Source organism: Numida meleagris, chromosome Z, assembly GCF_002078875.1.
Source record: "Numida meleagris isolate 19003 breed g44 Domestic line chromosome Z, NumMel1.0, whole genome shotgun sequence".
Taxonomy (NCBI): domain Eukaryota; kingdom Metazoa; phylum Chordata; class Aves; order Galliformes; family Numididae; genus Numida; species Numida meleagris.
This window is the reverse complement of record NC_034438.1, coordinates 19,038,406-19,063,321: the sequence shown is the minus strand read 5'-3', so window position 1 is coordinate 19,063,321 and position 24,916 is coordinate 19,038,406. Positions and strand designations below refer to the sequence as shown.

Here is a 24,916-nt window from a genome sequence, read left to right as displayed (position 1 = left end):
GTAAACTAGGTCTTGGTTATTTTGATCCTCCAAAATGGCATAGGGCTACTGAAACAAAAGGATGTTATTAAACATGGTGTTTGGACCAGTATCTGACATACCTATTGTTAACAAATGCTCTATTGTTTATGTTCCTTCTCCTGTGAAATACCTCAAGGATTCTGTGTAATAGGTACAAATGATTTAATCTTGTGTGGTTTGATTCTCAGAGGCAACCAAACCTCAGGTCTCTGGTTAGACGTTTTGCATTTAAAATACTGGAGAATACAGGGCACATCACAGTCATATATTGTGAGATGCTCTCTTGTCTTGGAGAGGTCAAACATACTATGACTCTGCCTGTAAGGTCATTGCTCAGCTCCAGAAGATTTTGATATTAAAACAAGTCTGATCCTTTATTTACTTATTTATTTACTTATCTACTGCATTTAGATTCTTACTATAACTCACTAATTTATGCAGTTCTAAAAGGCAGAACTAATTATTTAAGTTTGAAGGTGATGGTGGACGATTAAAATGAGGAAAAAGTAAGGAAATATCTACTTTTAATTGGCCTGTATAGAATGAAATTCAAGTAGTTAACAAGCACTTTTACTATACTATTCATTACAAGAATATAAATGAATGTTCACAAAGTAAAGGTGTAAATGTTTTATGCTATTTTTTAGGCAGATGCCCATGCCTAACAAAGTTACTGCATTTTGAAATACTTGGGAGTCAGGATAGACTCATGATAGATGGGAACTTAATGGTCAAGATAGGGTCCAAAATTGGATTTGTAAAAAGACCACTGATAGAATAACCTTCCTACTCAGTTTATCCTCCAATTTGTTAATGGTGAAAACTGTTTCTGAGTGCTGTGGTGAGTTGTGGAGGCCATCATTCAAGGATGATGAAAAATTAGAAAATGCTCAGGTGAAATCACTTGTTGTGAGAGGGCTGAAGTAGTTCAATCAAACTGATTAGAGAGGACTGAAAATCAGACAAGATTAAATGGCTGAACATTGAAGCAAGAAAAATTCAGCTGATTGAAAATAAATGTTTATTTTTAAACTTGAGAGCAGTCAATCACAGAACTAGTTATAAAGTGTGCTATGGAGTCTTCATGGCAGCAACATCTTAAATCAGCCCTGGATGTTTCAAGTATACGTCATATTCAGATAACAAGTTTGTGTAATAACTTAGTCTGGATTATGCAGCCAGTCAAGTTTGATCACAGTGATTATTTCCAATTTTATGATTGATGTAAGCCATTTTTAACTAGAAAGGAAATATATTGGAGTGCTGTAATATTTCACATGTATAAAATGTTTAGATGCTTTCTAATGAAGTGAATGGAGTTGATACTGAAACCATTTTGGAAATTTCTTTGTTATATTACACTCAAGATTCTTTTAATAAAGTAACTGAAATATTTGCAATAGTATTTCTTTTATGGATTATTTTCTGTTTACAGTTGTGTGGTATTTTCTGTTAGTCAGGACTAACTGAAAAGTAGTTTGCTTCAGAACTTCTTGCTTGCTGACATTCAGCAGGTCTGTGAGAAGTTAATGTAAAAACCTATTGACCCATATACATCACCAACACTAGCTGCTCACTGCTGTGTAACATCAGTGGTCATGACTTAACACCTCGTAACTTGCATTTTAGCAAAACAAAACAAAGTGTAATTTTTGATATTTATCCAACGTTGGAATTCCTCATACTTTGTCACACTCCAATTTATCAGCAAAACAAGCACAGCAGAAAGAAGATTCTACCATGATGCATGTCACATTGTAAGATCAACTTCATCTTCTGTAATTCTTCAATCACAATGTGAATTTTGTTTCTTTCGTTGTTCTGCTTGTGTTTGTTTTTCTTTTTTTTTCTTCTTAAGATGTTGAACAACCTGTGAACTGATTATAGACTTGCTATGCAGGTCTTCCAGGAATGCATGGACCCATAGGGCTTTTTTATGGTCTTTTGATGTGCTTCACTTGTTACTATCAGCACAATAGTTCCATATCAACTTGTTAACATCATATTTTTCTTTATTTTGTGGTTTGATCTGTTTTGCAGCTACATGAAAATGTTCAGCAATCTCAGTACTAATTTCTGAATTGCTGGTTTACTTTTGTCACAGACACTTGAATTTTGCAAAGCTGACAGATAAAGACAGGCTGTCCTATTTGCTTTTGATCAACTCAGTCATATTAAAGCTTTTATTACAATGATTGTTTGCCTTTGTCATTAAGTGGCACATCTTTAATTTTCATGTTTCAATCATGAGACATTCTATAATAAACAAAAGTTAGATGCAACTTCATGAAAAATGTTCAGTGCTACCTTGAAAAAAAAATACTGAACATACAGTACATTCTCTTTACCTTCACTCTTCATCGTGCAAGTACATCTTTCTTTCTAGAGAGAAAAAGGTGTGAGGCATTCCAAAAAGCTTTTAGCAGAACAGATTTGATGACTTGTCATTGCCAGTATTTTGAACCTTTCTTACTGCATTACTCAAATTCTTACTGATATGCTTAGAGAGAACATTTTTGTAATATAGCCTCCTTAGGTTCCAATAACCTGCAGTACAGAATGATATATTTTTAAATCAATCTACATCTTTAGAAGAGAATAATGATTATTTGAATCTTGGGCTGACTGTAGAAAAATGTTTGCTCAAGATTTACTTTACCACACATTTGATCCTTTCTACCAAACTATCCAGTTACTCTTTTTGTTCTTGGGGTTTAAACTGGCAGGGAGTAAAGCGCCACACAGCCTTTTTCTCATCCTCTGCCTCCATGAAGAAATTGAAAAGCGCAAGAACACTTCGGCTGAGGTAAGGAAAGTTTAATAAAGATGAAAAGTAAATGGAAAGAAAAGGGAAGATGAACAATAACAGAATATACAAAACAGGTGCTGTAGACGCAGCTCCCAGCACCTGCTGACTGATTCCCAGCTGATCCCTGAACAGCAGCAGCCTGCTCCTCCTCACCAACTCTGCCCAGTGTCACTGTTCAGTACAATGCCATTAGGTGAGGAATATCCTTCTAACCATTTTGGGTCAACCCTCCCGGTGCTGCCCCCTCCCAGCTCCTTGCTCCAGCTCCTCACCGGCAGGGCAGTGTAAGCAGCAGAACAGTCCTTGGCAGCAAGTTAAACATTGGTGTGTTATCAGGACTATTCCAGGACAGTCCTCTCTCATGCTAACTCAACCCTAAGAGAAAATAAGTTACTTCAGTTCTACTTCAGGAAATGACTTTTTAAAGGATTACACTATATGCTTGCATGTTTATCTTTCTGTTTGTTTTCTAAACAGTTTTTTTGATATGATGTGGAAGAGTACTATAATTATTTCTCTGGTGTATTGAAATAAAGCTGAGGTCATTTAGTTTTCTTCCTTCGGCATAAATGAAGTCTTTGCAATTGAAACATAACAATTGTTTTTGTAATCCATAAATTGACATGGATGAGATTTCTGTGTCATTCATCTGTGGACAATATACTGATACAAGTTACAGCAAAATTAATACTTACAATGTATAAAAGGTCACATGGCGGTAGCAATCAGTATAGTCTCTCCCTGTGCTTGCTTCAGATAAGGTCCTTTTTGGCTGTCATTTTGTTTGGCTGGTGATGAGTAGGTTGCTAGATAAAGGCCTTGCATACAAACACTAAGTAATTTAATTAAAGCAGGTCAGGCGATTTGGGCAACTTCTGTTGGATGCTCTTGATTCCTTAGCTCAGCTAAACTGTGTTTCTAGCTGACCTTAGTAAATCTTCATTTCAATTGCTATTAAGCTCCAATTGTTATTAAGCCTGTGAAAATAGAGGAATTACCTGAGTTTAATTTAGCAGCTTTAAACTTTTTCAATCAGTATGAGAACCAAAAGCTGTCTGTGGACTAAGAGCAACCGATATCTTTCTCAATTAGAGAAAAGACAAAGTGGTAATGTTCAGGCTGTGCTGTATTATGAGCTATAAAATAGGAGTAGATAATTCTTCATTTTATTATTTTTTTTAATGAAATTGGTGTTTGTAAGCATCCATCTGTGATTAATTTCTGGTCTTGCTCCTTGCCTCAACTCTGTCATAATCCTTTGACCATGATACAATTATTGTTTCCAGATGAGTTAGTGAAGCCTGAAATAAGTTTTTAGCATGCAGTGGGGAAGTAGTCCTGATTAGACAATCAGTATGGAGACAAAGATCTTGATTTCAAACTCAAATATATTTTGTGGTTTAAAACAAACATACATATATAATACAAGGGAGAAAAAAAATAGGAAGTCGTGCAGAAAGTCTAAATGGAACTGGATTTTAATTTCCTTTTAGTTTCATAGGAATGTCTGTACAATTTACTTTTTTAAAGGGATTTTCAGACTCATAAATCTGGAGTGGATTTATTGTTACTGACAAATCATGTATTCACACGTATCTTTTTACTCTGTTCAAGTGTACTACCATGCTCATGAAAGTGAAGGTTATGACAGGACACGGAAAGAAAGAAAACATGTTCTAGTCTATGGTCTAACTTACCTGCCTTGGTATGGGGATGCTGATCTGAGGACATTCTAGGGGAGGAGAGAAAAAAAAATTAAAGGTGTCTGGAAACACAGAAGGAATATATCAGTCTTACTCATCCCCAACAGGATTTCTGTCCTGAGCAGACAAGTTAGTGTCCCAGGTGTAGTAGCTAGCTTTCCACCCAGTGAAGAGACAGAGAAGCACCTCTATTCTAGAGGAGCTTCATCAGTGGAGGCCACTGTCTTACGCAGCAGCCTGCACAACAGGCAGGGAAAAGATGGGTTGTAGAAGCTGAGAAATCACATTGTGACTGACAAAAAAGAGGCCTGTGTTACTGAGGAAGGGCAGGAGAAAACAGTAGTGCACACAGCTGGAAAGAGAGAGGGAAACACCAAAGCAGTATTTGTAGTGGTCCTGGATTAAGCAGAGTGCCAAACAAGCAGTGGAAAAATATTTCCAGGCCCTTTTTCTAGTAGGCAGTTTGATCTCTAAGGAAAAGTATTATCTTCTACAGATTTCTGATGAGGTTAAAAGAAAGGGATTTCTCTCCATTCTGCCCACCTGCCTCCAAATAGTTGGGACTGTGTCAGAGAAAAAAACTTTGATGCCATCATAAAGGTTTTTTCCTTCAGTGACACAGTCTGAATTTTTGACTAACTTCTCTGTGCAGGTTGGGTAATCTCAGTTTGCAACTAGAAAAATTGATTTTTATAAAGTGGTTTGCAACATTCTGTGGTTAAATGAATTATCAAAGCACTTATTGACCCTCTTCTTGAGAAGTACAACTTAGGCTACCGTTTTGATATGTACTCAAGAAGTTCTAGTTGGTTTTGTGAGAGATGAAGGAAAGAAATCATTTTTTCCCACTCTTACCCAATGTCTTAAACCATAAGCTATTTTTTCTGATTTTTCAACTGCCTTGTAGCACAGTTGCACTTAACTGTACTCTTTGTATCTGATCATATTTCTACCTCTGGCGCTATGGATTCCCTGAAGTTCCACTAAGAGAGGACACTGGTAAAGAAGCAAAACTATTTTTGTTTTTTTCTTTGTTATTTGTGCATTCTGCATAGACTTATATCTTTGAATTGCTCATTTACTTGTTTAATCTCATGAGAGGATTTACAAGCTTAACTGTTACCAATCTGTGGATCCAGAAGAAGGTGCAATAGTATATTCCCTGTTTTCTTCTAATGTCTTAAAAATCATTAATTCCTCTACAGTGTTCTTCACAGCGGAGGTTGTACAGAGCTGCAAAAACAGGTGTTTCCAGTGTCCCTCAGTTGTAGAGATACAAAAATGGCACCTTTAAAGAAACCTAGTTTTGAGTGACAGGTGTTAGCTGTCATTATGTTTTAGCAGTTCTAGAATCTTATCCTATCATACATCTGTAAGTCAAATGTTGGAAAGGATGGTTTGATAGGTTCCAGGCTGAAGTTTACTATGGAGTGAAGGGAAAGAAGGCAGGGGACGAAAATGATTTTTGGAATCTATTTGAAAAAAAAATTGTCTGTCCTTAAAGGAAAGTCCTTATCATTAAAGCAATTGCCCAGTTAACCTATTTTTCTGTTACTTTGCCCATGGCATTTTTTGCTTTTAATCTGCCTCAACATTAATACAAGAAGAGTGAGGAACAAAGCAAAAAGAGCTGAAAGTCTAAATACACAATTGGCATTACAATTCAGTTGACAGAACAGATAAGTGTGGGGGAACTTGTTTGACTGGAATATTCTATAAAAGGAATACCAGATAAGAGTGAAGACATGTGCAACCCAATAAATCAAAGATGTGTATGCTTGGTCTGGAATACAGAATACAGAAGTCATGGGATCTGCTAAAAACCCAGAGACAGTATTTAAAGGAGTTAAAAATCAGGGGCACTACTGAGTTGAGACTGCATGGCATGCCAGCTTGGAAGGATAGAAAAGATAGTGCTTTTTGTGAGTAATGGGAGAATAAATCAAAGCGTTGGATATTGCAGCAGGACAGCTTTCCCAGAAATCTCTTGGGAAAGGAATACAGCATGACTGTAACCATTCATCAGACACTTGATTATTTTGTTACAGCTTCATGTTAAAGAAAGATAAAATACAGCTCCAGTGGATTTTACGTAGGAAGTGGGATTTCCGAGAGAATATGAAAAATGGAGACCAGTTTGGTGTCCTCATGAAGCTGATGGAAAGAAGGGAAAATCAGAAAATAACAAAACAGTGAGCTTTAAGAAGTCAGACTTCAGTACAGTTAGAAAATCAGTAGATTACATTTCTTCAGAGGAAAATTTAGGAACATTAACTTACAGCAGCTTAACAAACAAATAGGAACAGCAGCTGAAACAAAAACTAGTCTAGTTAATGGCCACCTGAAAATAATTGATGCTATTTGTGATGTTCTTAGCATGTGAGACAGTTCATATGGAGGTGTAACCTGACATCACACAGGGAAGGAAGGTAGAGAACAAATGAGGAAGAATGCATGACATTTTCTTATTTGGGGGAAAAACAATTTCCTATGCCTTCTGTGCACCTGAGAGTAACGAATCCTCTTCACTGAGCTTTTATGTGTAATTTGGTTGCTTCTGTAACAAAATATACACATTCTTTAATCTAAAATTTAATGGTCAGAAGACGCAGGCAAAGGAGAATGTACTCCCTCTGATAAATGAGAAAGGAGACCCTCCTCAGACATGGAGAAGGCTGAAGTGTTTAATGAGTTCTTACTTCTAATAAGTTATCGAGTTCAGTGTCCAAGCCTGATGCCCCCAGTATAGGAAGGATGTGGAGAACAATATTTCCCTTTGGGTGTTATCCCTTTTCTATACTCTTTTGATTATTGCATTTATTGCAGATACAGAGATACAATAACACAGATACAGAGAGCACAATAACACTGTTTGATAGAGCAAATTCTCAGCTACGAAACAGTATCTTTCAGCACAGTCACCACTGTTAGCTGTGCATTTTCACCAGCAATGAACAAGAGCTTGCATGCTGCACTCCTAACAATCTGCACCCGTGGAGGTGACCCACTGTCACTGTCATCACTGCTGAAATGCACCACCCACTGCCTCCCTGTGCTCACATTCACTGCTTGGTCTCCATAAACGTTCAGCAAATATCAATGAATGTCAGTGAATTCCTCATGGAGGAATTCATTGACACATCTTTGCTTCATACACATTTCCATGGCAGGCACCATTTTGTCAGACTGCCCCTCTGCTGCCATCTGTCCCATGGTAACAGAATGTAATGGAGTACTGATGAGAGGTTCAACCTCTACTGTCATACCACCAGCATCCACTTCTGACATCATGGGCCAAAATAGTAAAATAGGAGGCATTACTTTCAGGGCAGCCCTCATACCTAATAGGAGCGAGTAAAAGCTTGCCACAGAAGTCATTTCTTGAGGTGATGAAGAACTGTGAAGAAAGTGGACAAAAAAAAAAAAGGCCAAATTTTCCAACATTTTGTTGTCAAGGAAGTATTAGATCTCCAGTTTTCTATAATAGCTTCCAGTAATAAGTGATATATCTGGTTGGAGCACAGGTATATATATTTTGAGGAGAGGGAGAGAAGGTCTTTTCCAACCTGAGCAATTCTATGATTCTATGATTCTATTATTCTAAAATGTTTTCTTAGTCAATTCTTAGTGGCTCATGTTTAACAATTCTTATACTGCAGAGTTTTCATTCTGATAACTGTTATTCCTTTCACTTTTAGGTTAACAAAGTGACATTAAAATCAGGAAGGAAATATCCCTACTATTAGGAGGGAATATCCACTTCATGCATGTTTTGTAGTGTGTATGGCATGCTGAAACTATTTTAAGAAATCCATGTTTCCTAGGGTTTTAAATTTAAACGTACTTAACTATCCATTCAGATATTTTCATCAGCATATATTCTTTTATTTAGTTGGAAAAATATTTTCTTCTGATTTTCTGGTACCAGGTGTTTTCTCACCTCCATATGTCACTGCTTTTTTATGCTATGAATTAAATCCCTTCTGTTTTGGCGGTTTTTTTTGTTTTGGTTTGGTTTAGTTTTTTTGCCTCTTTTAAATTGCTTCATGAAGTCATAATCAACCAAATTACCTTAGTCGTATTCTAATCAGGTAGTGTAAGAACTATGTTTGCATTTCTAAATTTGGTCTCCCACTCATAAATATAAGCATAGTGAAATATGTGTGCTTGTGCCCAGGTAAGTGTATGTGTGTGGCTTCATATGAAAATGTAAAAATTTGACATGCCTCACTGATCTGTTTTCAAACAGTAAAGCACTAGGATTCAAAATTGGTTTTTGATTAAAACTGCCGATTCTAGTAGTTAGCTTGGCAATCCAATTCCAAAAAAACCTTTAGATCTTTTTTAATACTGCCTGAAGTAACAATTTAATGCCAGGTAGTGGACAAAATAGCACGCAGAATTGGTTTTGTAATATAATGATGTTTTATTACCTGAAATGAAGACAGTGTTCAGAAGAGCAGAATTTTTAGTGCACTGCTTGTGTAATGACTGCTATAACCATGGTTTGTAAAATAGTAATTGAGACAGCTTGATGCTTAAGGAGAAATTCAAAGAAAGAAAGAAAAATTCTTTTTATGCTGTGTGGTGGAAGATCTCTCTTCTCCTCCCCCCCCCCCCAAAAAAAAAAAAAAAGTATATGCATGCACATATATATTTTCCTTAGATAGAAAAGACTAATCAAGAAATGAATATGAAATTCTAGAATTGTGTTTTTAAACTTCAGTTGTGCAATCATACCAGGATGGTTTCATCCATTACTGAATGATGTGAAAGATGTGCAATTAAGCTTGTTTACTTTCTAAAGAACCATTTACTGACATTCTATATAGTCAGGTTGCTTGGACTAGAAAATAAATTTACCTCTCTGCCTGATGTCAATTTGCTGTCATACTTATTATTATTTCATTATTTAGCCTTCAAAAGACAGCATTAGAAACTTTATCCATAAGCATGCTTGCATTTTTCGTGCACGGTTCTGCAGCTTTGCAGATTCATCATAATAATCTATTCACATAAACAGACCACATTTCTCTCATCTGGGAAAAATACACATTTCTGAAAGGTCAAGGACACATTGAATGACAAGCTCTTTGTTTGCCAGCCATGCAGCAGAGCAGGTTTAACCAGATGCTAAAGTCCTGGCTCAGTGGGCCAGGTCGCACAGTCCTTATGTGATCATCGTGGTTACTGCTGCAGTGGCAGCTCAGATGGGAACATGATCAGTTCAAAAGTAGAAAAAAACCGAAATGTCAGCACCATCATACATACTGCAGAGTAATTGTATTAAGCTTGTTGTGACTTCATTCTGCTGCTTGCATTTACCTTGTGTTCCCTGCTTTGTTCCACTTTTACCTAACAATTTTTTTTGAACTTTGCACAGAAACAATTCAGCAGTATCTCTACTGCCACATCTGGGGAACAAGTCTAAGCCCTCAAAATGTAAATAACAGGTCTCATTTCTCTTGTCTCAGGGTCTGTATAACTGCACAGTCCCAAAATTTGGATCTTCACATATTCTATTCCCTCTTGATATCTATGGAGGTAACAAAATCTCACAAGTATGTCTAGAAACCAAGCTACTAGTTGTGCATTATAGCATAAGCAGGCACCACTGAACAGTTTGGACATTAACTCTGTTAATGACTAGATATTCACGCCAAGCATTGCTCTGTTATCTTGTCTGAGGAGATTAATATAAAAATTATTCCTTGGTTTTGGGTTGGTGAGCAAGTTCTTGTGCTTTAAGGCAGTGCATGTATGCATGCTGAATGTGAATTTTTTCCTGAAAATCATAATGCATATTCTTAGCATGAAGAAAATTAAAGGGAATTTATCATTTTCTCATTGAAGGTTCAACAAGATAAGGACAGATTATTCAGTATTATGAATTTTTCTGGATTAGATAACATCTCACTGACATGTTGGCAAACAAATTTGAATTCTTTCTTTTCCCCTGATGATGTCGTTCTAGAACATAAGCAGAAAGAAATGTGGTATTTTAAGCACAGAAGAACAAACTTCCACTCTTCTAAATACTTCATTAAAGTAATACGTATAGCTCCAGAAGACAGATCCATTTCAGAATCCATAAAGCATGCCTCCCATATTACACAGAGCGCTCCCTTATGAACTGGAAAATGAGTATCCAAGGCTCACTTCTAAAGTGGGTAAGAGGTGAAGATGAGTCCGTCTCTTCTATACCTCTGGAAACATTTAGACTTGTTGAATAATGAGGACAACTAGCAAAGATCACAATGTTTCTTATCTGAGAGGTAATATCGTCTTCATTCTCAATCCATCTTGCATTAATTATGCATTATTATTGCACATTAATGCAAAGTTCAGCAAAGTTCTTCTGGCTGGAAGATGCATTAACTTTCAAATTGACTTTAGCTTGGTGTTTTTTCTATGTTTACTTGATCTACCATTAACTAGCCAACCATATTTTTAGTTTTCTTAACATGCACTGTATAGAGAGCCTAGGCACACAACTTGTAGCTAATAAGGGTTTTTTAATATTGAAATTAAGGACCTTGAAATCCTCTTACAAATAGCACAGCATGCCCTTTCCTTATAGTCTTTTCTTTTTCAATCATGAGTAGGTGACTTATGACTATTTTTTAATATTGCTTTGATTTCAGTGATGCCTTTGATTTCTCATGGCTTCTGTGGTTATTTTGATATTCTTTACGTGTAGTTATTATTCATTTTCCTCCTAGAGCCAGTACTCCAAAAAAAAAAACAGGTAGGATTTTTAACTACGAAACACAGCAAAACAGAGGCCTCTGTATGTTTCTTAATTGTTCTCCCCTCTCAGAAACAAAGATGTGGAAAAAGCTAATTAAAAAAAAAATGTTTGGCACTTCCTGGTTTTGTAGAGATAAAGACTTAGCTGTACCTTTTCTGTAACCAAGATAAGATGCTTATCCTGGAGTTTGTCATGAGTTCAGAGATATCTACAGTAGAGGAAATGAGAGAAGTTAAGATACAATGCAGCCAGTGTTAGCTCTATCTGCGAAAGCTGCTGTCTGATTGGATAAAAACAAGGAGGAAAATATTGAATACTACACTGGATTGGATACTGCTCCTATTTATCAGTTGTGTTTTTTCTTCTACTCTTTCTTTTTCATTTCTTCTAAATACCTTTATTTGTTTTCTCCTTTTGAGGCAAAGTGTAACCAAAAATCGGTATTTTAGCTATAGTATGAAAACTCCTCTATTTTTCTTCTAGGTCATATTTATTTCTTTTGCATATAGAAGTTGTCTTCCATTGAGACTGTAAAGATGATAAAAAGTAATTAAAATTTCTATGTAATGAAAATCTATTATTTCTATTAAAATGATGTATATTTGGAAATGCTGAACAACCGTTTAAAACAAATGGACTCTTTAGTTCCAATCTCTTTCAACTAAATTCAGCCAGAGAAAGAATGATATAGTTAGTTGCGTTTTGTATACTTTCTCACTCTTACAGAATAATGGCCTTTCTAATTCAGATTTATGAAGCTTAAGGATAGTTCATTATCAGTTATTGTAAATTATTTCAGAATAACATACTTCTCATTTTTTGAATAATTTAAATAAACTATGTAACATCATCAAAAGGTACACCTGAATCTTATTTTATAAAAGCAAGTGACCTTGTCATTTTAATGTTTTTATGTTAAGAGTTCCCAAACTAGGTATTAACACTTGACCTTGAGTGTCATTGGCATGTGACAAGAATATAAAGCAAGACACTCCTCTGGAGCAAACACGTTTAAGAGTCTGTCTAGCATACATTGTCAACTAACTATGCATTTCAATGTTAGTAAAAATAATTATAAAATCATACCAACAAGTGTTTTCATAATTTGCATATTTTATTTTATTCCATCCTTGTTGTGACAAAATTATTATTATATGACATAGAAAATTCTCATAATTAAAGGATTTCTTTCTGGCTTTTTACCAATATTTTATACATTCTCAGCTATCACCTGTATAAGCAATTCATACTTGCACACATCTTTCTTGAAGGGTACAACTGTTAGCCTTGCATAAGAAGTTTTAAAATTGTAGCTCACATCTCACAGCTCTCTCTGAACAGGCATTTTTATGCACTGTTTATCATTTTGATGCAGAACCAAATTCTGAGTTTGAGTGTCTCACTACCACTTCAGTCTGGGCCTGTTCCTCTCAAAATACACTGAAATGACAACAGCATAAATTTGAGTAGCTTGGAGTTCAGAGAGTAGTTTTTAATAAACTTGCACTGTGAAAAATTGGAAATGCTGTGGTAGAAAATGTGAACAGAAGAATTAGAATTAAAATGGTTCTGAGAAAAGCATAAAATGCGAAGAAATTATATTACTATGAGACTCAGGTCAATGTTGTTGGTTGTGATGCCTGTAAAACAAATAAAAAGCAACATACAGAAGGGGACAGTGCTTTGTAAGGCTGTAACATGAATGCATGGCATGGGGGCAAGATGGAAAGCAAACAACTACTTACACTTTATAGCAGTCAAAATGGTTTTCAAGGGGACAGCACATCCCAAGCTTGTGTGGAGAAGCAGATATTATTCTGTTTTTAAATTAAGACATCAAATGTGTTCTATGTGCTAAAATTGCACCAACAAATTCTGAAAGAGGTGCTTGTAGCAGAAAGAAAAGAAAAGGCATCTGTATTATTCTGAAATACATCACTACTATTCTTTCATTGAATAAATATATGATGAGATACATGAGGTGGGTAGCATGAGAACTTTCATAAAAGGATTTCAAAGGCCCTAAGTGTGAGGGAAGGTGTACAGTTCAGAAAGAATACTGTTCAAAATGATACATTCCCCTAGGCAATTTTTGTAAAGAAAATTTTTGAGGAAAAGTTGAGTTGGAAATTTTTTATCAGGTAAGATCCTTGGAAGGACAGAACAAACAGGGACATTATTAAAAGACATAGTAAAGATGAAAAGTATGTGCTTCTATAAAGAAAAAAAAATTAGCAATAATTGTTTAATTAGTAGAAGCCCAATAAATACAGTTGGAGAATATGTTTATATAGTTTGCAATTTTTAGATAGTGTAAGGAATCTGACATGGTGAAACAGGAGGATAAAGACAGTCCTTGAAAAGTTAAAACTTTCTTCAAAAAGTTGAAGTATTACCCACATGAGGAAAATAGTAATTATTAAAAAATTTAATTAGTTGCATGTAAGGGCAGCAAGATCAAAGGTCTGAAGACACAAAGTCTGCTGAAAAACCTCTTCCAGATTAGGGAGCCAGTTAGAGAAATGGGAGGGGGATAACTGGGAGTGAAAGAACATTTAGTAAAGGCTTTTGTACAGGAGATCTTGGGAAGGCTTTTGTGACAGCAGTTCTTGCAAGAGGCATCAAATGGTCTGTCTAAAATTTAAGTAACAGTAGAAGAGCTTATTAAATCAGAGGTAAATTGGACAATGACAATGGACAGAACATTAAAGAAGCCCAGGAATTAAATAGATGAATTACTAACTGCAATGTGAGCTTGCCAGAAAGCAGAGCTTTGTGCTCTTCTATGTACTAAAAATGATTTTAGGAGAAAAAAAGTTTGCTGGAGAGTTATTTGTGGTGCTAAAGACAGCTATGTAAAATTGCAAAGCTGAAGGATGTGGTAAAATAGCAGATGAAACCTAACATGAAATATAAAGCAGTTGCATATAGTGGGAGGGGCACAAACTTAAACATGTATGATGGGCTCTGATGGAATATTAGTGTGAAGAAATAAGATCTTTGGGAAAAAGAAAACAATCATATGAATATGTTAGCTTGATGCTCAGAGGTCGAGAAGGAAGCTGGATTGTTAGGAGGTGCATGGAAAACAGCAGAAAATGAAGCAGGGTCTGTCGTTATGCTGGTGTGTATGTGCCAGGAGATCTTGCAGTGTGGGAGGTTCTGGTATGCTATCTCAGGAAGCATCCCATATTTGTTAAATAAGCATAGTGTTCATTCAATGCTAGGAGGATCCGCATGTGTTAGAGAACTTGCAGTGCACTACAGCTATTTTAAGTCAGTTCCTCCATTAAACAGAAAGAGCATCCTTAGCATCATCATTGCCTAGCCTGGGATTAGCTGTATGCTACCTCAGTACTATCACCACATCAGGACATGCAACATATTGTCTCTTATGTGTAATATTCAAAAAGTGACAGAAAGAAGTCTCTCCAGGTATGATGAGACCAAGCAGGCTCAGATGAGTGGCAGGGATAACTGACATGGCATAGGTTCAGCATTACAAGTTGTTAGGCTGATGGGGAAAGTTCAGACTGTAGGGAAGTAGCTGAAGGAGATCAGGGAAACCTAGTATTAAGCAGTTTGCAGCCCACAGTTTCCTCAGACATGGGGTTTCAATTTTGAATGGTCCCATGTGGGACCGGGCGTTGGACTCCATGATCTGTGTTGGCCCCTTCCTGCTTGGGCTGTTCTGTGATTCTATGTATATTCAGTATGAAAAGAATAATTCTGACTTGGAAACATGGTGTTCTTTTAGTTAAATTCTATTTAGGTAGAACTTAGATATCAACACCTGATAATAAAATGCCAATGCTACTCTCACTTCTCTGCCAGAAGAGAACTGGTTTAAAAAAGAAAAAAAGACAACAAAAGAAAAACACTTTGTAGTTACACACTCTGTCCAGTATTTTTTCTCTTCTTTTGATCTGTTCTTAGCATGGGAAAAAGAGACTTGGAAGAAAAAAAAAAAGAAAAGATCTTTTAACTGTTTACAAAAAGTTTATTGATTTTAATATCAGATGGGATTCTTCCCAGTGTGTTAAAGGTGCACACTGATTTGTAAGGACAGTTGTTATTCAGCCTTGAGCATGCAGTAGGGCTGCACATAGTTTAGGAAGTCTTGATATAATCCCTAGAACTGAATCAGTCCCAGTCCCTTTCTGTGAATCCTCAGTGCAAATACATGAAGGTCACAAATAAAATACCAGTAATTGGTTTGTAAATTTATAAATATATAGTCATAAGAAAAATGCATTTAGTGAAAATATTCAAAATTGCTTATTCCTCTTCCCAGCCTTAAAGCCAAACTCAGTTCCTGGCTTTCATGTCTCTTTCCTTCTGTTCTAAAGCATTTTTCCGGGGCGGTAAATGCTGAGCACTTACCTTTGGATGGATGGAAGCTATACTGAAAAAGTGCACTAAGTGGACTTTAGTGTCCCCCTAGAGGTCACGCTGTATTCTACTAAGATCAGATTCACTCTCTCACAAAAACCAGTCATTTTAACTTCATGCACAAAATGAAACAGAATATCTAGCAACAGGAATATATTTTTCTTCTTTGATGCTTTATAAACTACTACAGTAATTTTAATCCAACAGTTTTGTTAAAAACCTAGCATCCTGCTGGTCTGCATTATCCAACACACAGCTGTAATGAATAAAATTTCTAGAAGCACATCTTCAAAACTGTCAGATAACAAAACATGCAGTCTATCATAATATGCTCTCTCTTAGAACTTAGAAGAACAAAGAAAATAGAAGGCTTCTCCTACTTGCATAGGCTGCAAAAGTTTCCTGAGAAGTTTTTCCCACAACTTGCACTTCACGTGTATTAATTGTTGGAGAAGGTCCATAGGAAAGTAATTTTCTAATATTGCCTATTTTGTTCAGTAGTTTCTTGGGGATTTGCATTTCCAGAAAAACAAGGGTACAGTACTGAACAATCAAGGACTGACAGTAAAACTGTTAGCTGGTTGCTGCATTTTTGATTAATACTTGTAAAGGCATTGTTAAACTTGATAATGATAAATATCCACTAAAAATTCGAGAGAAATAGCTAGAATGAGGTCTTTTGCAACTGTGACAAAGTTTAATGTCTGTTCTATAGTTGCGGTGTTACCTAAATCTGCGAGAATTTTATTTTCTCCAGTGGAGAGATTTTGGTTACATACCATTGATGTTAACAGAAGAGGTTATTGTAGAAACAGAAAATTAAAAAAAAAAAAAAGGCAAAAATACTAACATACAAAATACTTAAGGATGAGTTTGGGTCTGTTGACCATGTTTAAATGTTATTCTTATACAGTCTTCAGAGATGGTAAGGTTGTATACATGTACATTTTTCCACTTTTATGGTAGTTTTCATAGACTTTGGAGAATATAAGGAAAGGAGAAATCATTTGCTTTTCTTCACCTTTATAACATAAGTATACTAGCAAGTTCTGTGGTTGTTTTTTTTTTTACTGATATAACATTGACATTTTATTTAGCCATTTGTTACAACATTCAAGTTGTTGCTTGCTCTGCATTTGCCAAATGTAAAGAATGTGGAATGCTCACACTCATGCTATGTATGCTTTCTTATAGTAGTGTGTAAACATATGTAAAAACAAATGCTATGTAAATGCTGCTTCATATTATGACGTTCTGTATGTTTCACTGTTCTGAAGTAAATTAAAATACCTGAGATTTTGGCAGAATGATTCAGCTTTCAGGCTCGGTTTCTGCATATTTGATTTCTGTAGATCAATGTAACTATTTTTTTTTAAACATTACCTTGCATTTTGTTATTTAAATTGCTTTCTGTTCTTACTGAAGAAATCTGTGGTTATAGAAAATGGCTACATTGTGAAGTGACCCAGATAAAAACCCATCCAATCGAAAAAAGGGAGGTAAAAGCTAGTCTAGCTAAGCAACTCTGACTGATTACTGGGTCAGGCTTTAGGTAATGAGTAATTAAATAAATTCTGGTAGGGTGGCAGTAGGAATGTGTGAATGTATCTGTCCTTGAATATTCAAGTATTTTTTTTTAACTACTCTCTCTTATTTGTAGATTTGATAACTTAGTGACAATTTGTCTATACAAGATTTTTTTTCCTACTCAGTCATGATAACTAGAGAAAGACATTTTCTTGCTAAAAATAGGAGGGCTGAATAAGAATTGAGTATACACTCTGATTTAGACAGTTGTAAACACTTTCTTATTTTGAGATCTCTGTCCTCTTCATGCTCTTTCGCTTTTTCCACGTTTCTGTTCCTGTTACCCGGGTCTTTCACAGCCTGCTGCTCTTGAAAATTTCATCATTGTGGCTTGATAGATTCAGTGGATTGTCTTTGCTCTTTTGTTTCAGCTCCTTTCTTCTGTATTCTCTTGTTGTGCTGTGGAAAAGAAATGTCCCTAAACAGCATCTCCTACTGAAATTAAACAAGCCCACATTAAAGCGTTCCTGAATCAGTCTTGGTCACTGGATGAGTCATACACACTGCAGAGAAGCTGAGGTCTTTTGTGTTTTTATCATCAGTTATTGTGAAGGGACTCTGCTTTGCTTGTCTCTGAGATTAAAATCTGTAAACAACATACCTTTTTCAGAGGAGTGTCAGGCTTCTTCTGGCAGATCAGAGGGACAAGCAGTTAATTTGAGAGATCTCTAATCCTGCGTGATAATGTGCTTTTATTTTTTTCCTATCTTTTTAACTGAAAGAATTTTGGCTACCTTATGAGACCCGAACTGCCCAGAAATAGAGATATGTCAGAGATAAACTGTATGAATTCTCCATCTCACTCATGCATTTGGATATTGGGTAACAACAGAGAGCAAACCATATTTTTAAGTGAAGTTTGTACCTTTTATAAAACCTTCTTGGCGATGATTGGCAGCCTTAATGAATTTAAAATTTTTCTAGATTATGAGTATTTGCAAATGATGAACTGTAATATTTATGCTTGTTGTCTCACAGAAAGGAGAAGAAAAAATAAAAGCCTAGAGCTATATTTTTTAACAAAGCTCCGGTACAAACAGAGTTTCCATTAGAATCAGTTTTAGTCAAAGGATAAGCAGTACTATAATCTTGCTAGCTGCCAGGAGTATGCTCCCCAGATCAATTTGAATTTGTATATTGAAATCCATTTGCTCAGGTTTTAGATATGCTTCTAATGTTAAAATACTCAAACTAGGTACATAAGAGCGAGGAAGCACAGCATACAGGCATGCAGAGCGCTAACTCCTCATGGGCACAGAGTCTTCACATTAATTGCTATTTGTTAAATGTATAGTACAAGGTGGATGAGTGGCTGGTGTACACAAACAGCAAACACTCTAGGTTGTTTGTGGTTAAGCTGTAAATATCAAAACGAAGTAAGAGATTTGACATACAGTCCAACATATGACAGTACAACTTTTAGTAAGTGACTTTGAATATGACATAAAATTAAAAGAATGTGGGGCTATCTGGCAAGCAAAGTACTGCTGCATGACACTGTGCACCGGGGATTATTTTGCATCATTTCATCCTTTTTTTTTTAAAAGAAAATGCTCCTCCTATGACAAGGTATACATACAAACAACAATAATACGCAAGATGTTACAAGAACGTCTGTCATTTACTTTTCAAACTTCTAGATTCAGCTCAAGAAATCTCACCAAATTTCTAGTTGGTTTTTATTTTTCCTCTTTGAATATTTCCCCAGCATTTCTTTTTGGAATTCCTTGAAGTTAGTCACAGTATTTTGTGTGAATACGCTGTTTTGGACCTCTGCTACAAGCAAACACTTGGAAAGAGTAGCCAGAAAGTACACCTAGAAATAGAACATAAATGGGAAATTGTTTTTATTTTGTCATCTCATAATCTTTATTTCAGAAAAATAAAAATGCCATGTAATTGAGCTACCAACTCAGTAAAAATATTTGTATTTTAATTACATAGTAATCACTAGGAATTAAGATGGCATCGTTCTGCCTAATACAGATGAATAACTAATACTTGAGCAGTTTCTTATGGTACAATGTTAGAAGTATGTGTCATGTTCAATGGCAATAATTTTATAGCACCTTGAATAAAATTTTTTTCAAAGCTTTAAATATCTGAAAGTAGGACATGCTCTATCTGTATGGGTTGCACTGTTGTTATATTAAACTGCACCAGGTTGGCTGCTGGATGCACCTCTGGGCTGGCTGAATGAGATCTCTTTTCTAAAGGTTCTCTTCTTGTTTCTGAAGGTTAATAAAAGTTCTCTTCTTGTGAGGCCACATGACAGTTCTAGGTATTACATCTCAGAAAAACAGTAATCAGCCTCATTGGTCAAATATATGCCAGGCAAGAAATTCTTTTCTCCAACTTCATCCCAGCACTTTTTTCTTTCTTTAGTATTCTTTAATTTTAAGGAGTCTGCTGTCCTATTTTCTGGGTGAGGCATGAACTGTTACGTTACAGATGTTTGTACAAACATGACTTAAAATGTTTAAGACAGAAACTCTTAATTTGTGTAAGAAATGGATGACTCAATTTATTGTGTTACTACTGCTTTCTTCAGCTAAAACTGTAAACGAGTACCATGGTTTCATATGTGTTCCCATACATTTTAAGTGACTTGTAGGACGTTTTTCTAAGTGTATTACCTTATTTAATTAGATAGGTAAATTTTTCTCTTTTGTGCATTTTGAGCATTGCTGGAATGGATTACGTAGTGATTTATCAGCTGTTGTGTTTGTTTCATCCTGTAACTAGCTTAACAGAAAAAGTAATCCTAAAATACTGTTTTGTGGATACTGATTTGTATGTAGAGATTGCAAGTAAAAGTCACTGAAAATTCATTTTCTTTCCACAAAACATAGTTATAGCTCTTGTGTACATTTACATATATTCATTTATGTTTGATATTAATTTAAGAGCAGTTCATAATAGTTTTCATAAAATGTGTATTTTCTTAAAGAAAGCATATAAGAATAGCCTGTATGTTAACATCTGTTTTTTTCAGTTCATTCTACTAATCCCCACCTCTATGCTCCCAAATCTATTGATGTAATTTTGGAGGGGGGGATTTTTTCACAAATAATCTTAATCACCCATGTTCCAATAATGCTTTTTGCTTCTTTCAATTGGATTAATATCTTAACTGAAAATTAGATCATGAATTTTGTTGTTGTAACACTGTGGACTGTGTGTATCTATATATATTTAAATATGAAAAAATATTAGCTGTTTCCTCCGCTCTTGGCTTTGCTTCTCTGTAACTGGAGGCTGCCTATAAATAATTAAATACATAAATAATCAAGACATATTTATTATTTATCTAAGGAAGTGGTAGAGTTTTAGAAAACAAACCAAAAGATGAAGTAGTGTGCTGAAGACTTGCTCATGTGTTGAGATAAGAAGATTTCTTACAAAGGAAAGCCATTTTTTAAGTCATGTTACAAGTCGTGATGTTCTCCTGTGGAGGAGGGAAACTACACCTATATATAGTGCATAAATGAATATTTGGCTCTTAGTATCATACTGGCACTGAAAAGTTAGCCTTCTAACTGTGAAAGTGGGCTTCGGAGAGTCTCAAAGACTTTGTCATTTTAAAACAGTAAGTTATGCTAGCAAAATTATGCTGGAGTGGATGAAGTCTAACCTAGTGTGCTATTTCTTATAGCCCTATGAGTTGTACCAGTAATGTGCCTGCGCATGAGGAAAATAAGCCATGCCTGTAATTTTTGCTAGTATGATTGAGTCTACATTAGGAGATTTTGGTAGAACAACTCTGTTGGTCAGAAATTGCTCTATGTCTCATCTTTGGCTGACAGACAAAGGAAAAAATGTGTGCAGAGATACACCTGGCCCAAATGAGAAAATAAAGCTTCCTATTGCCTTATCCTAGGGCACATGAATTTCCTTTTAACTCTACTCGTCCATGATGACTGGTGCGTACTTAGCTAGGGGCTGATGAATGCTGCTTTTCAAATCTGCCGTGCCATGTCATTACCAGTTGCTAGGGCTCATGCTTAGTCATTATCGTAATACAGAGGATAATTTGTCAAACCCTGTCACCTATATGAAAGTACCCAACTGCTGGTTTAAACATCCCTAGGCACCTGGATTAGAAAATTACTCTAGCTGGCCTTCTTCCCTTATATTTAGCATGTATCTGCTGGTCTGAATGATATGTAAGTCAATAGATTCCCTTCTGGTTGAGAAACTGGATAAAAATATCTAATAACTGTTATTTTATTATTACAAATAATGCTGCCACTATCGAGTTAATTATCTGTGGTGAAGGGCCCTGCCTCAGAAGTCGATAATATTCTGTAATTTAGGGGATTTAGTCTGCATTTGTTATTGGATGGAAAATATGCACTGTTCATAGATATGCTTGTGGAATGGTTTGGTGTAACTGTATATCATGTATGCTTAGTGGTATATGAAACATCTGCTCTATTGCATCTTAGAATTGTTTGCAACTTATATGTTCTATGAAGCAGCAGCTTATGTGTGGATGTTGTACAGCTTGCAAAGACCTTGATGCTAACTGGATAAATCAATTTGCTTTCAGTATAACAGCTGGTATTCGAAAAGTCAAGAGAGAAAACATCTCCTCTGAAACTTGCAGAGCACTTCTGATTTAGTCAGTCACCATGAACAAGAATACTTGTACTCTACATGGGAGGAGTAAAAGTGTAAGTAGTAAGATGGTTTTATTTTTATTGCTTCTATTTTTATTATCAGTATTTGTCTATAACACACATGATTTAAGCTGGCCTTTAAAACACCACTTTCTGAGTAGGACAACAACTTTGGATCTAGGATCCAAACTAAGATCTTTGTCAGTCTTACCCTATTGTATTAGTATCCAAGATAAACATGGATAAATGATGTGCACACACAACGATAGGTTTATTGAGTAGTGTTGTTTTATGCAACTTTTTTGGAACAGACATCCATTATTCTGAGTGCATCTTTGACCAAATTATTAAAAATGAGATTTTTTTTTTTTTGAGCATATATTGAAATATAAGTCTATATGCTGCTTACTGACACATAAAATACTCAATTAGAAGTATATGCCCTTGAATGATGTTGGTATCAAGGAATGTACTCTATTTGCATTGTAGAAATGTTGCATGTGCTACAGGTGAACAGTGAGACAATATGCTAATAATATATGCCTAGATTTGGATGAGGCTTAATTTTCCTTGTGCTCTGGTCTTTATGCTGATTTAGTCTTATGTATACCTATCCCAATAACCAAGAAATATAATAGTTAACATGCTTCTGTAGACTTTTCCATCTTCCAGATGCTCATGGAACAACATTACTGTGTGATATTATATACTGATGACTCTGCCTTACAGGCACAGACAGGAACTGCATGTTCCTTTCTAACATGCTATTGCTATGCCTAAGCTGTTGAATATGCCCCTCCTCCTAATAGCCAGGGACATTTTATTCAACTGCTTTGATAAATGGTAATAGGAAAGAAAAGTTAGTGTATTCCAGATGCTGCACATGCAAGGACAGAGGCTACAGATAGAGTTCTTTTTTTTTTCAAGGGGCTCCCAGCTTGTATGTAAACAAAGTGTTCTTAAGAAATATTCCGGATCACGCTGGATCCAGGTTTTCAATTCTCTTTTGAACTTCTTCCATCTTGCTCTGTAATGACACTAGGACTGCTGCATCTGCTTGTTGCTACTAATACCTTAGTGTGTCTGTTTCCTTACTCCCCTTTGCTGCCTCTGCTTCCTAATCCAGTATGGTTGGTTCTTGGAACAAGAGGATGAGTTAGGTTGACTTCATCCAGAATTGCTCAAGCATGTCTCTTTTTTCTTAGCTGTTGGAAAGTGGTGCAGACATCTCTGACCACATACGGTGTGAAGACTTCTGAATCCTGTAAGCTGAATCTGTTTGGCCGCCTTTCTGCTGAGGGCAGTTGCTCTTTTTGTCTTATTCTCAAGAATTTCCTTTTTTAAAATTAAAAATCTTTCTATATAATCTTTTATTTCCTGTAACATTGCTGGATATACCATCAATGTGCCTAGATATGTAAATATAACAATGGGGGAAAGTGACAGATCTATGCTAAATGGTGGCACTGTTTAAATAAATAGCCAGATGCAATTCAGTAAACTGAAAACAGGTATCCAGCATGCTTAATGAAATTTCACTATTGGTTTTGTTTGATCTGCAGAGGAATTATACAAAGTATGAAGTGGTCAAAAAAATGTAAAGGAGAGCAAAGCATAAAATTTTCATGTCATTTGGGCTAATGAGATTTGATCAAATTTTGGACACAGAGCAGCATTGTTTCAGTTTTAGTTGAATCAATTTTGAGCAAATATCTATTCATTCAGAATATTTTACTAAAAACTTTCTAGTATAGGTTTTGTAAGATTTACTTCCAAAATATCAATAAAGGCCCTGAAATAGATTTTTTTTTAACCTACAAAACAAGCTTCTTGATTTTAGTGATAAATGCATGTTGTTCTGAGCATGCAATCATAACCACCTGCAACTATTTTTCCTTTATCTAGGCACATGAAATACTTCCTACTTTTTTTTTTTTTTTTAAATTTCAAAATATATAAACCCTAAGGATTTATTTAAAACCATGTGGTAGTGTTCTGTTTACATATTCTTTCACTGTCTGTAGTAGATAATAGTGGTACTCTTTGAACAAAAGTGTGCTAGAAAAGTCTTATTGAGTACAGCCAAAGATTTCATTTTATATGTTGATGGTATAGCATCTTCCAAATTCCTACATATCTGTTAGTTTGCATTTGCATTGTCAAAGTTATCCACAGTTTGTCAGGCTAGCCATTTCACCAAGGACCCTCTAATGAATTAAAGAAAAGTTTCAACAGTGAAATGAACAATCTTTAAAGGAATCATGGATTATGGCTTTTATTTCCTGGGATGTTGTTGTGTAGCTTTAGTTTTGATTCAGTGGTTTCATGAATTACTGAACATAATGTCTCTAATATTGGTGCTGGTGAGATCTCACATGGAGTACTGTGTCCAGATGTGGAGTCCCCAGTACAGGAGAGACATGGAGCTGTTGGAACGTGTCCAGAGGAGGGCCACAAAAATGATCCAAGGGGTGGAACACCTCTCCTATGAGTACAGGCTGAGAGAGCTGAGTCTGTTCAGTCTGGAGAAGAGAAGGCACTCGGAAGACCTGACAGCGGCCTTTCTGTATCTAAAGGGGGCTGTAAGAAAGAAGGGGACAGACTCTTTAGACAGATCTATTGGGATAGGACAAGGGGCAATGGCTTCAGACTCAGTGAGGGGAGATTTAGACTGGATATAAGGAAGAAGTTTTTTTACAGTAACGGTGGTGAGGCACTGGAATAAATTGCCCATAAAGGTGGTGGATGGCTCATCCCTGGAGACATTCAGGATCAGGCTGGACCAGGCTCTGAGCAACCTGGTGTAGCTGTGGATGTCCCTATTCATTGCAGGGGAGCTGGACTAGGTGACCTTTAAGGATCCCTTCCAACTCAAATGATTCTATGACTCTATGCTTCTAATATGGAAGATGAATGAATCTGCAGATGTTTGTGAATATATGTATATTTTTTCACCAAATGTTGAAACAACTTTGTGCATAATGAGCCAGCTGAAGCTTAGTTTAACAGTGTAGTATAATGCAAGCTGAAG

The 24,916-nt window shown here is 35.8% G+C and overlaps 1 protein-coding gene across 2 annotated transcripts in view; it reads left to right on the top strand.

Moving 5' to 3' along the window:
• PDE4D (phosphodiesterase 4D) overlaps positions 1-24,916 on the top strand; it is a 606,949-nt gene that overhangs the window by 84,765 nt on the left and 497,268 nt on the right. For both annotated transcript variants that reach the window (XR_002433221.1, XM_021379888.1), the window contains exon 2: positions 21,816-21,939. Coding sequence is in view for 1 of the 2 variants with exons in the window: in XM_021379888.1 (XP_021235563.1) it covers positions 21,898-21,939 (42 nt within the window). In the remaining variant the exon portion in view is untranslated. The remainder of the gene's footprint in view (positions 1-21,815; positions 21,940-24,916) is intronic.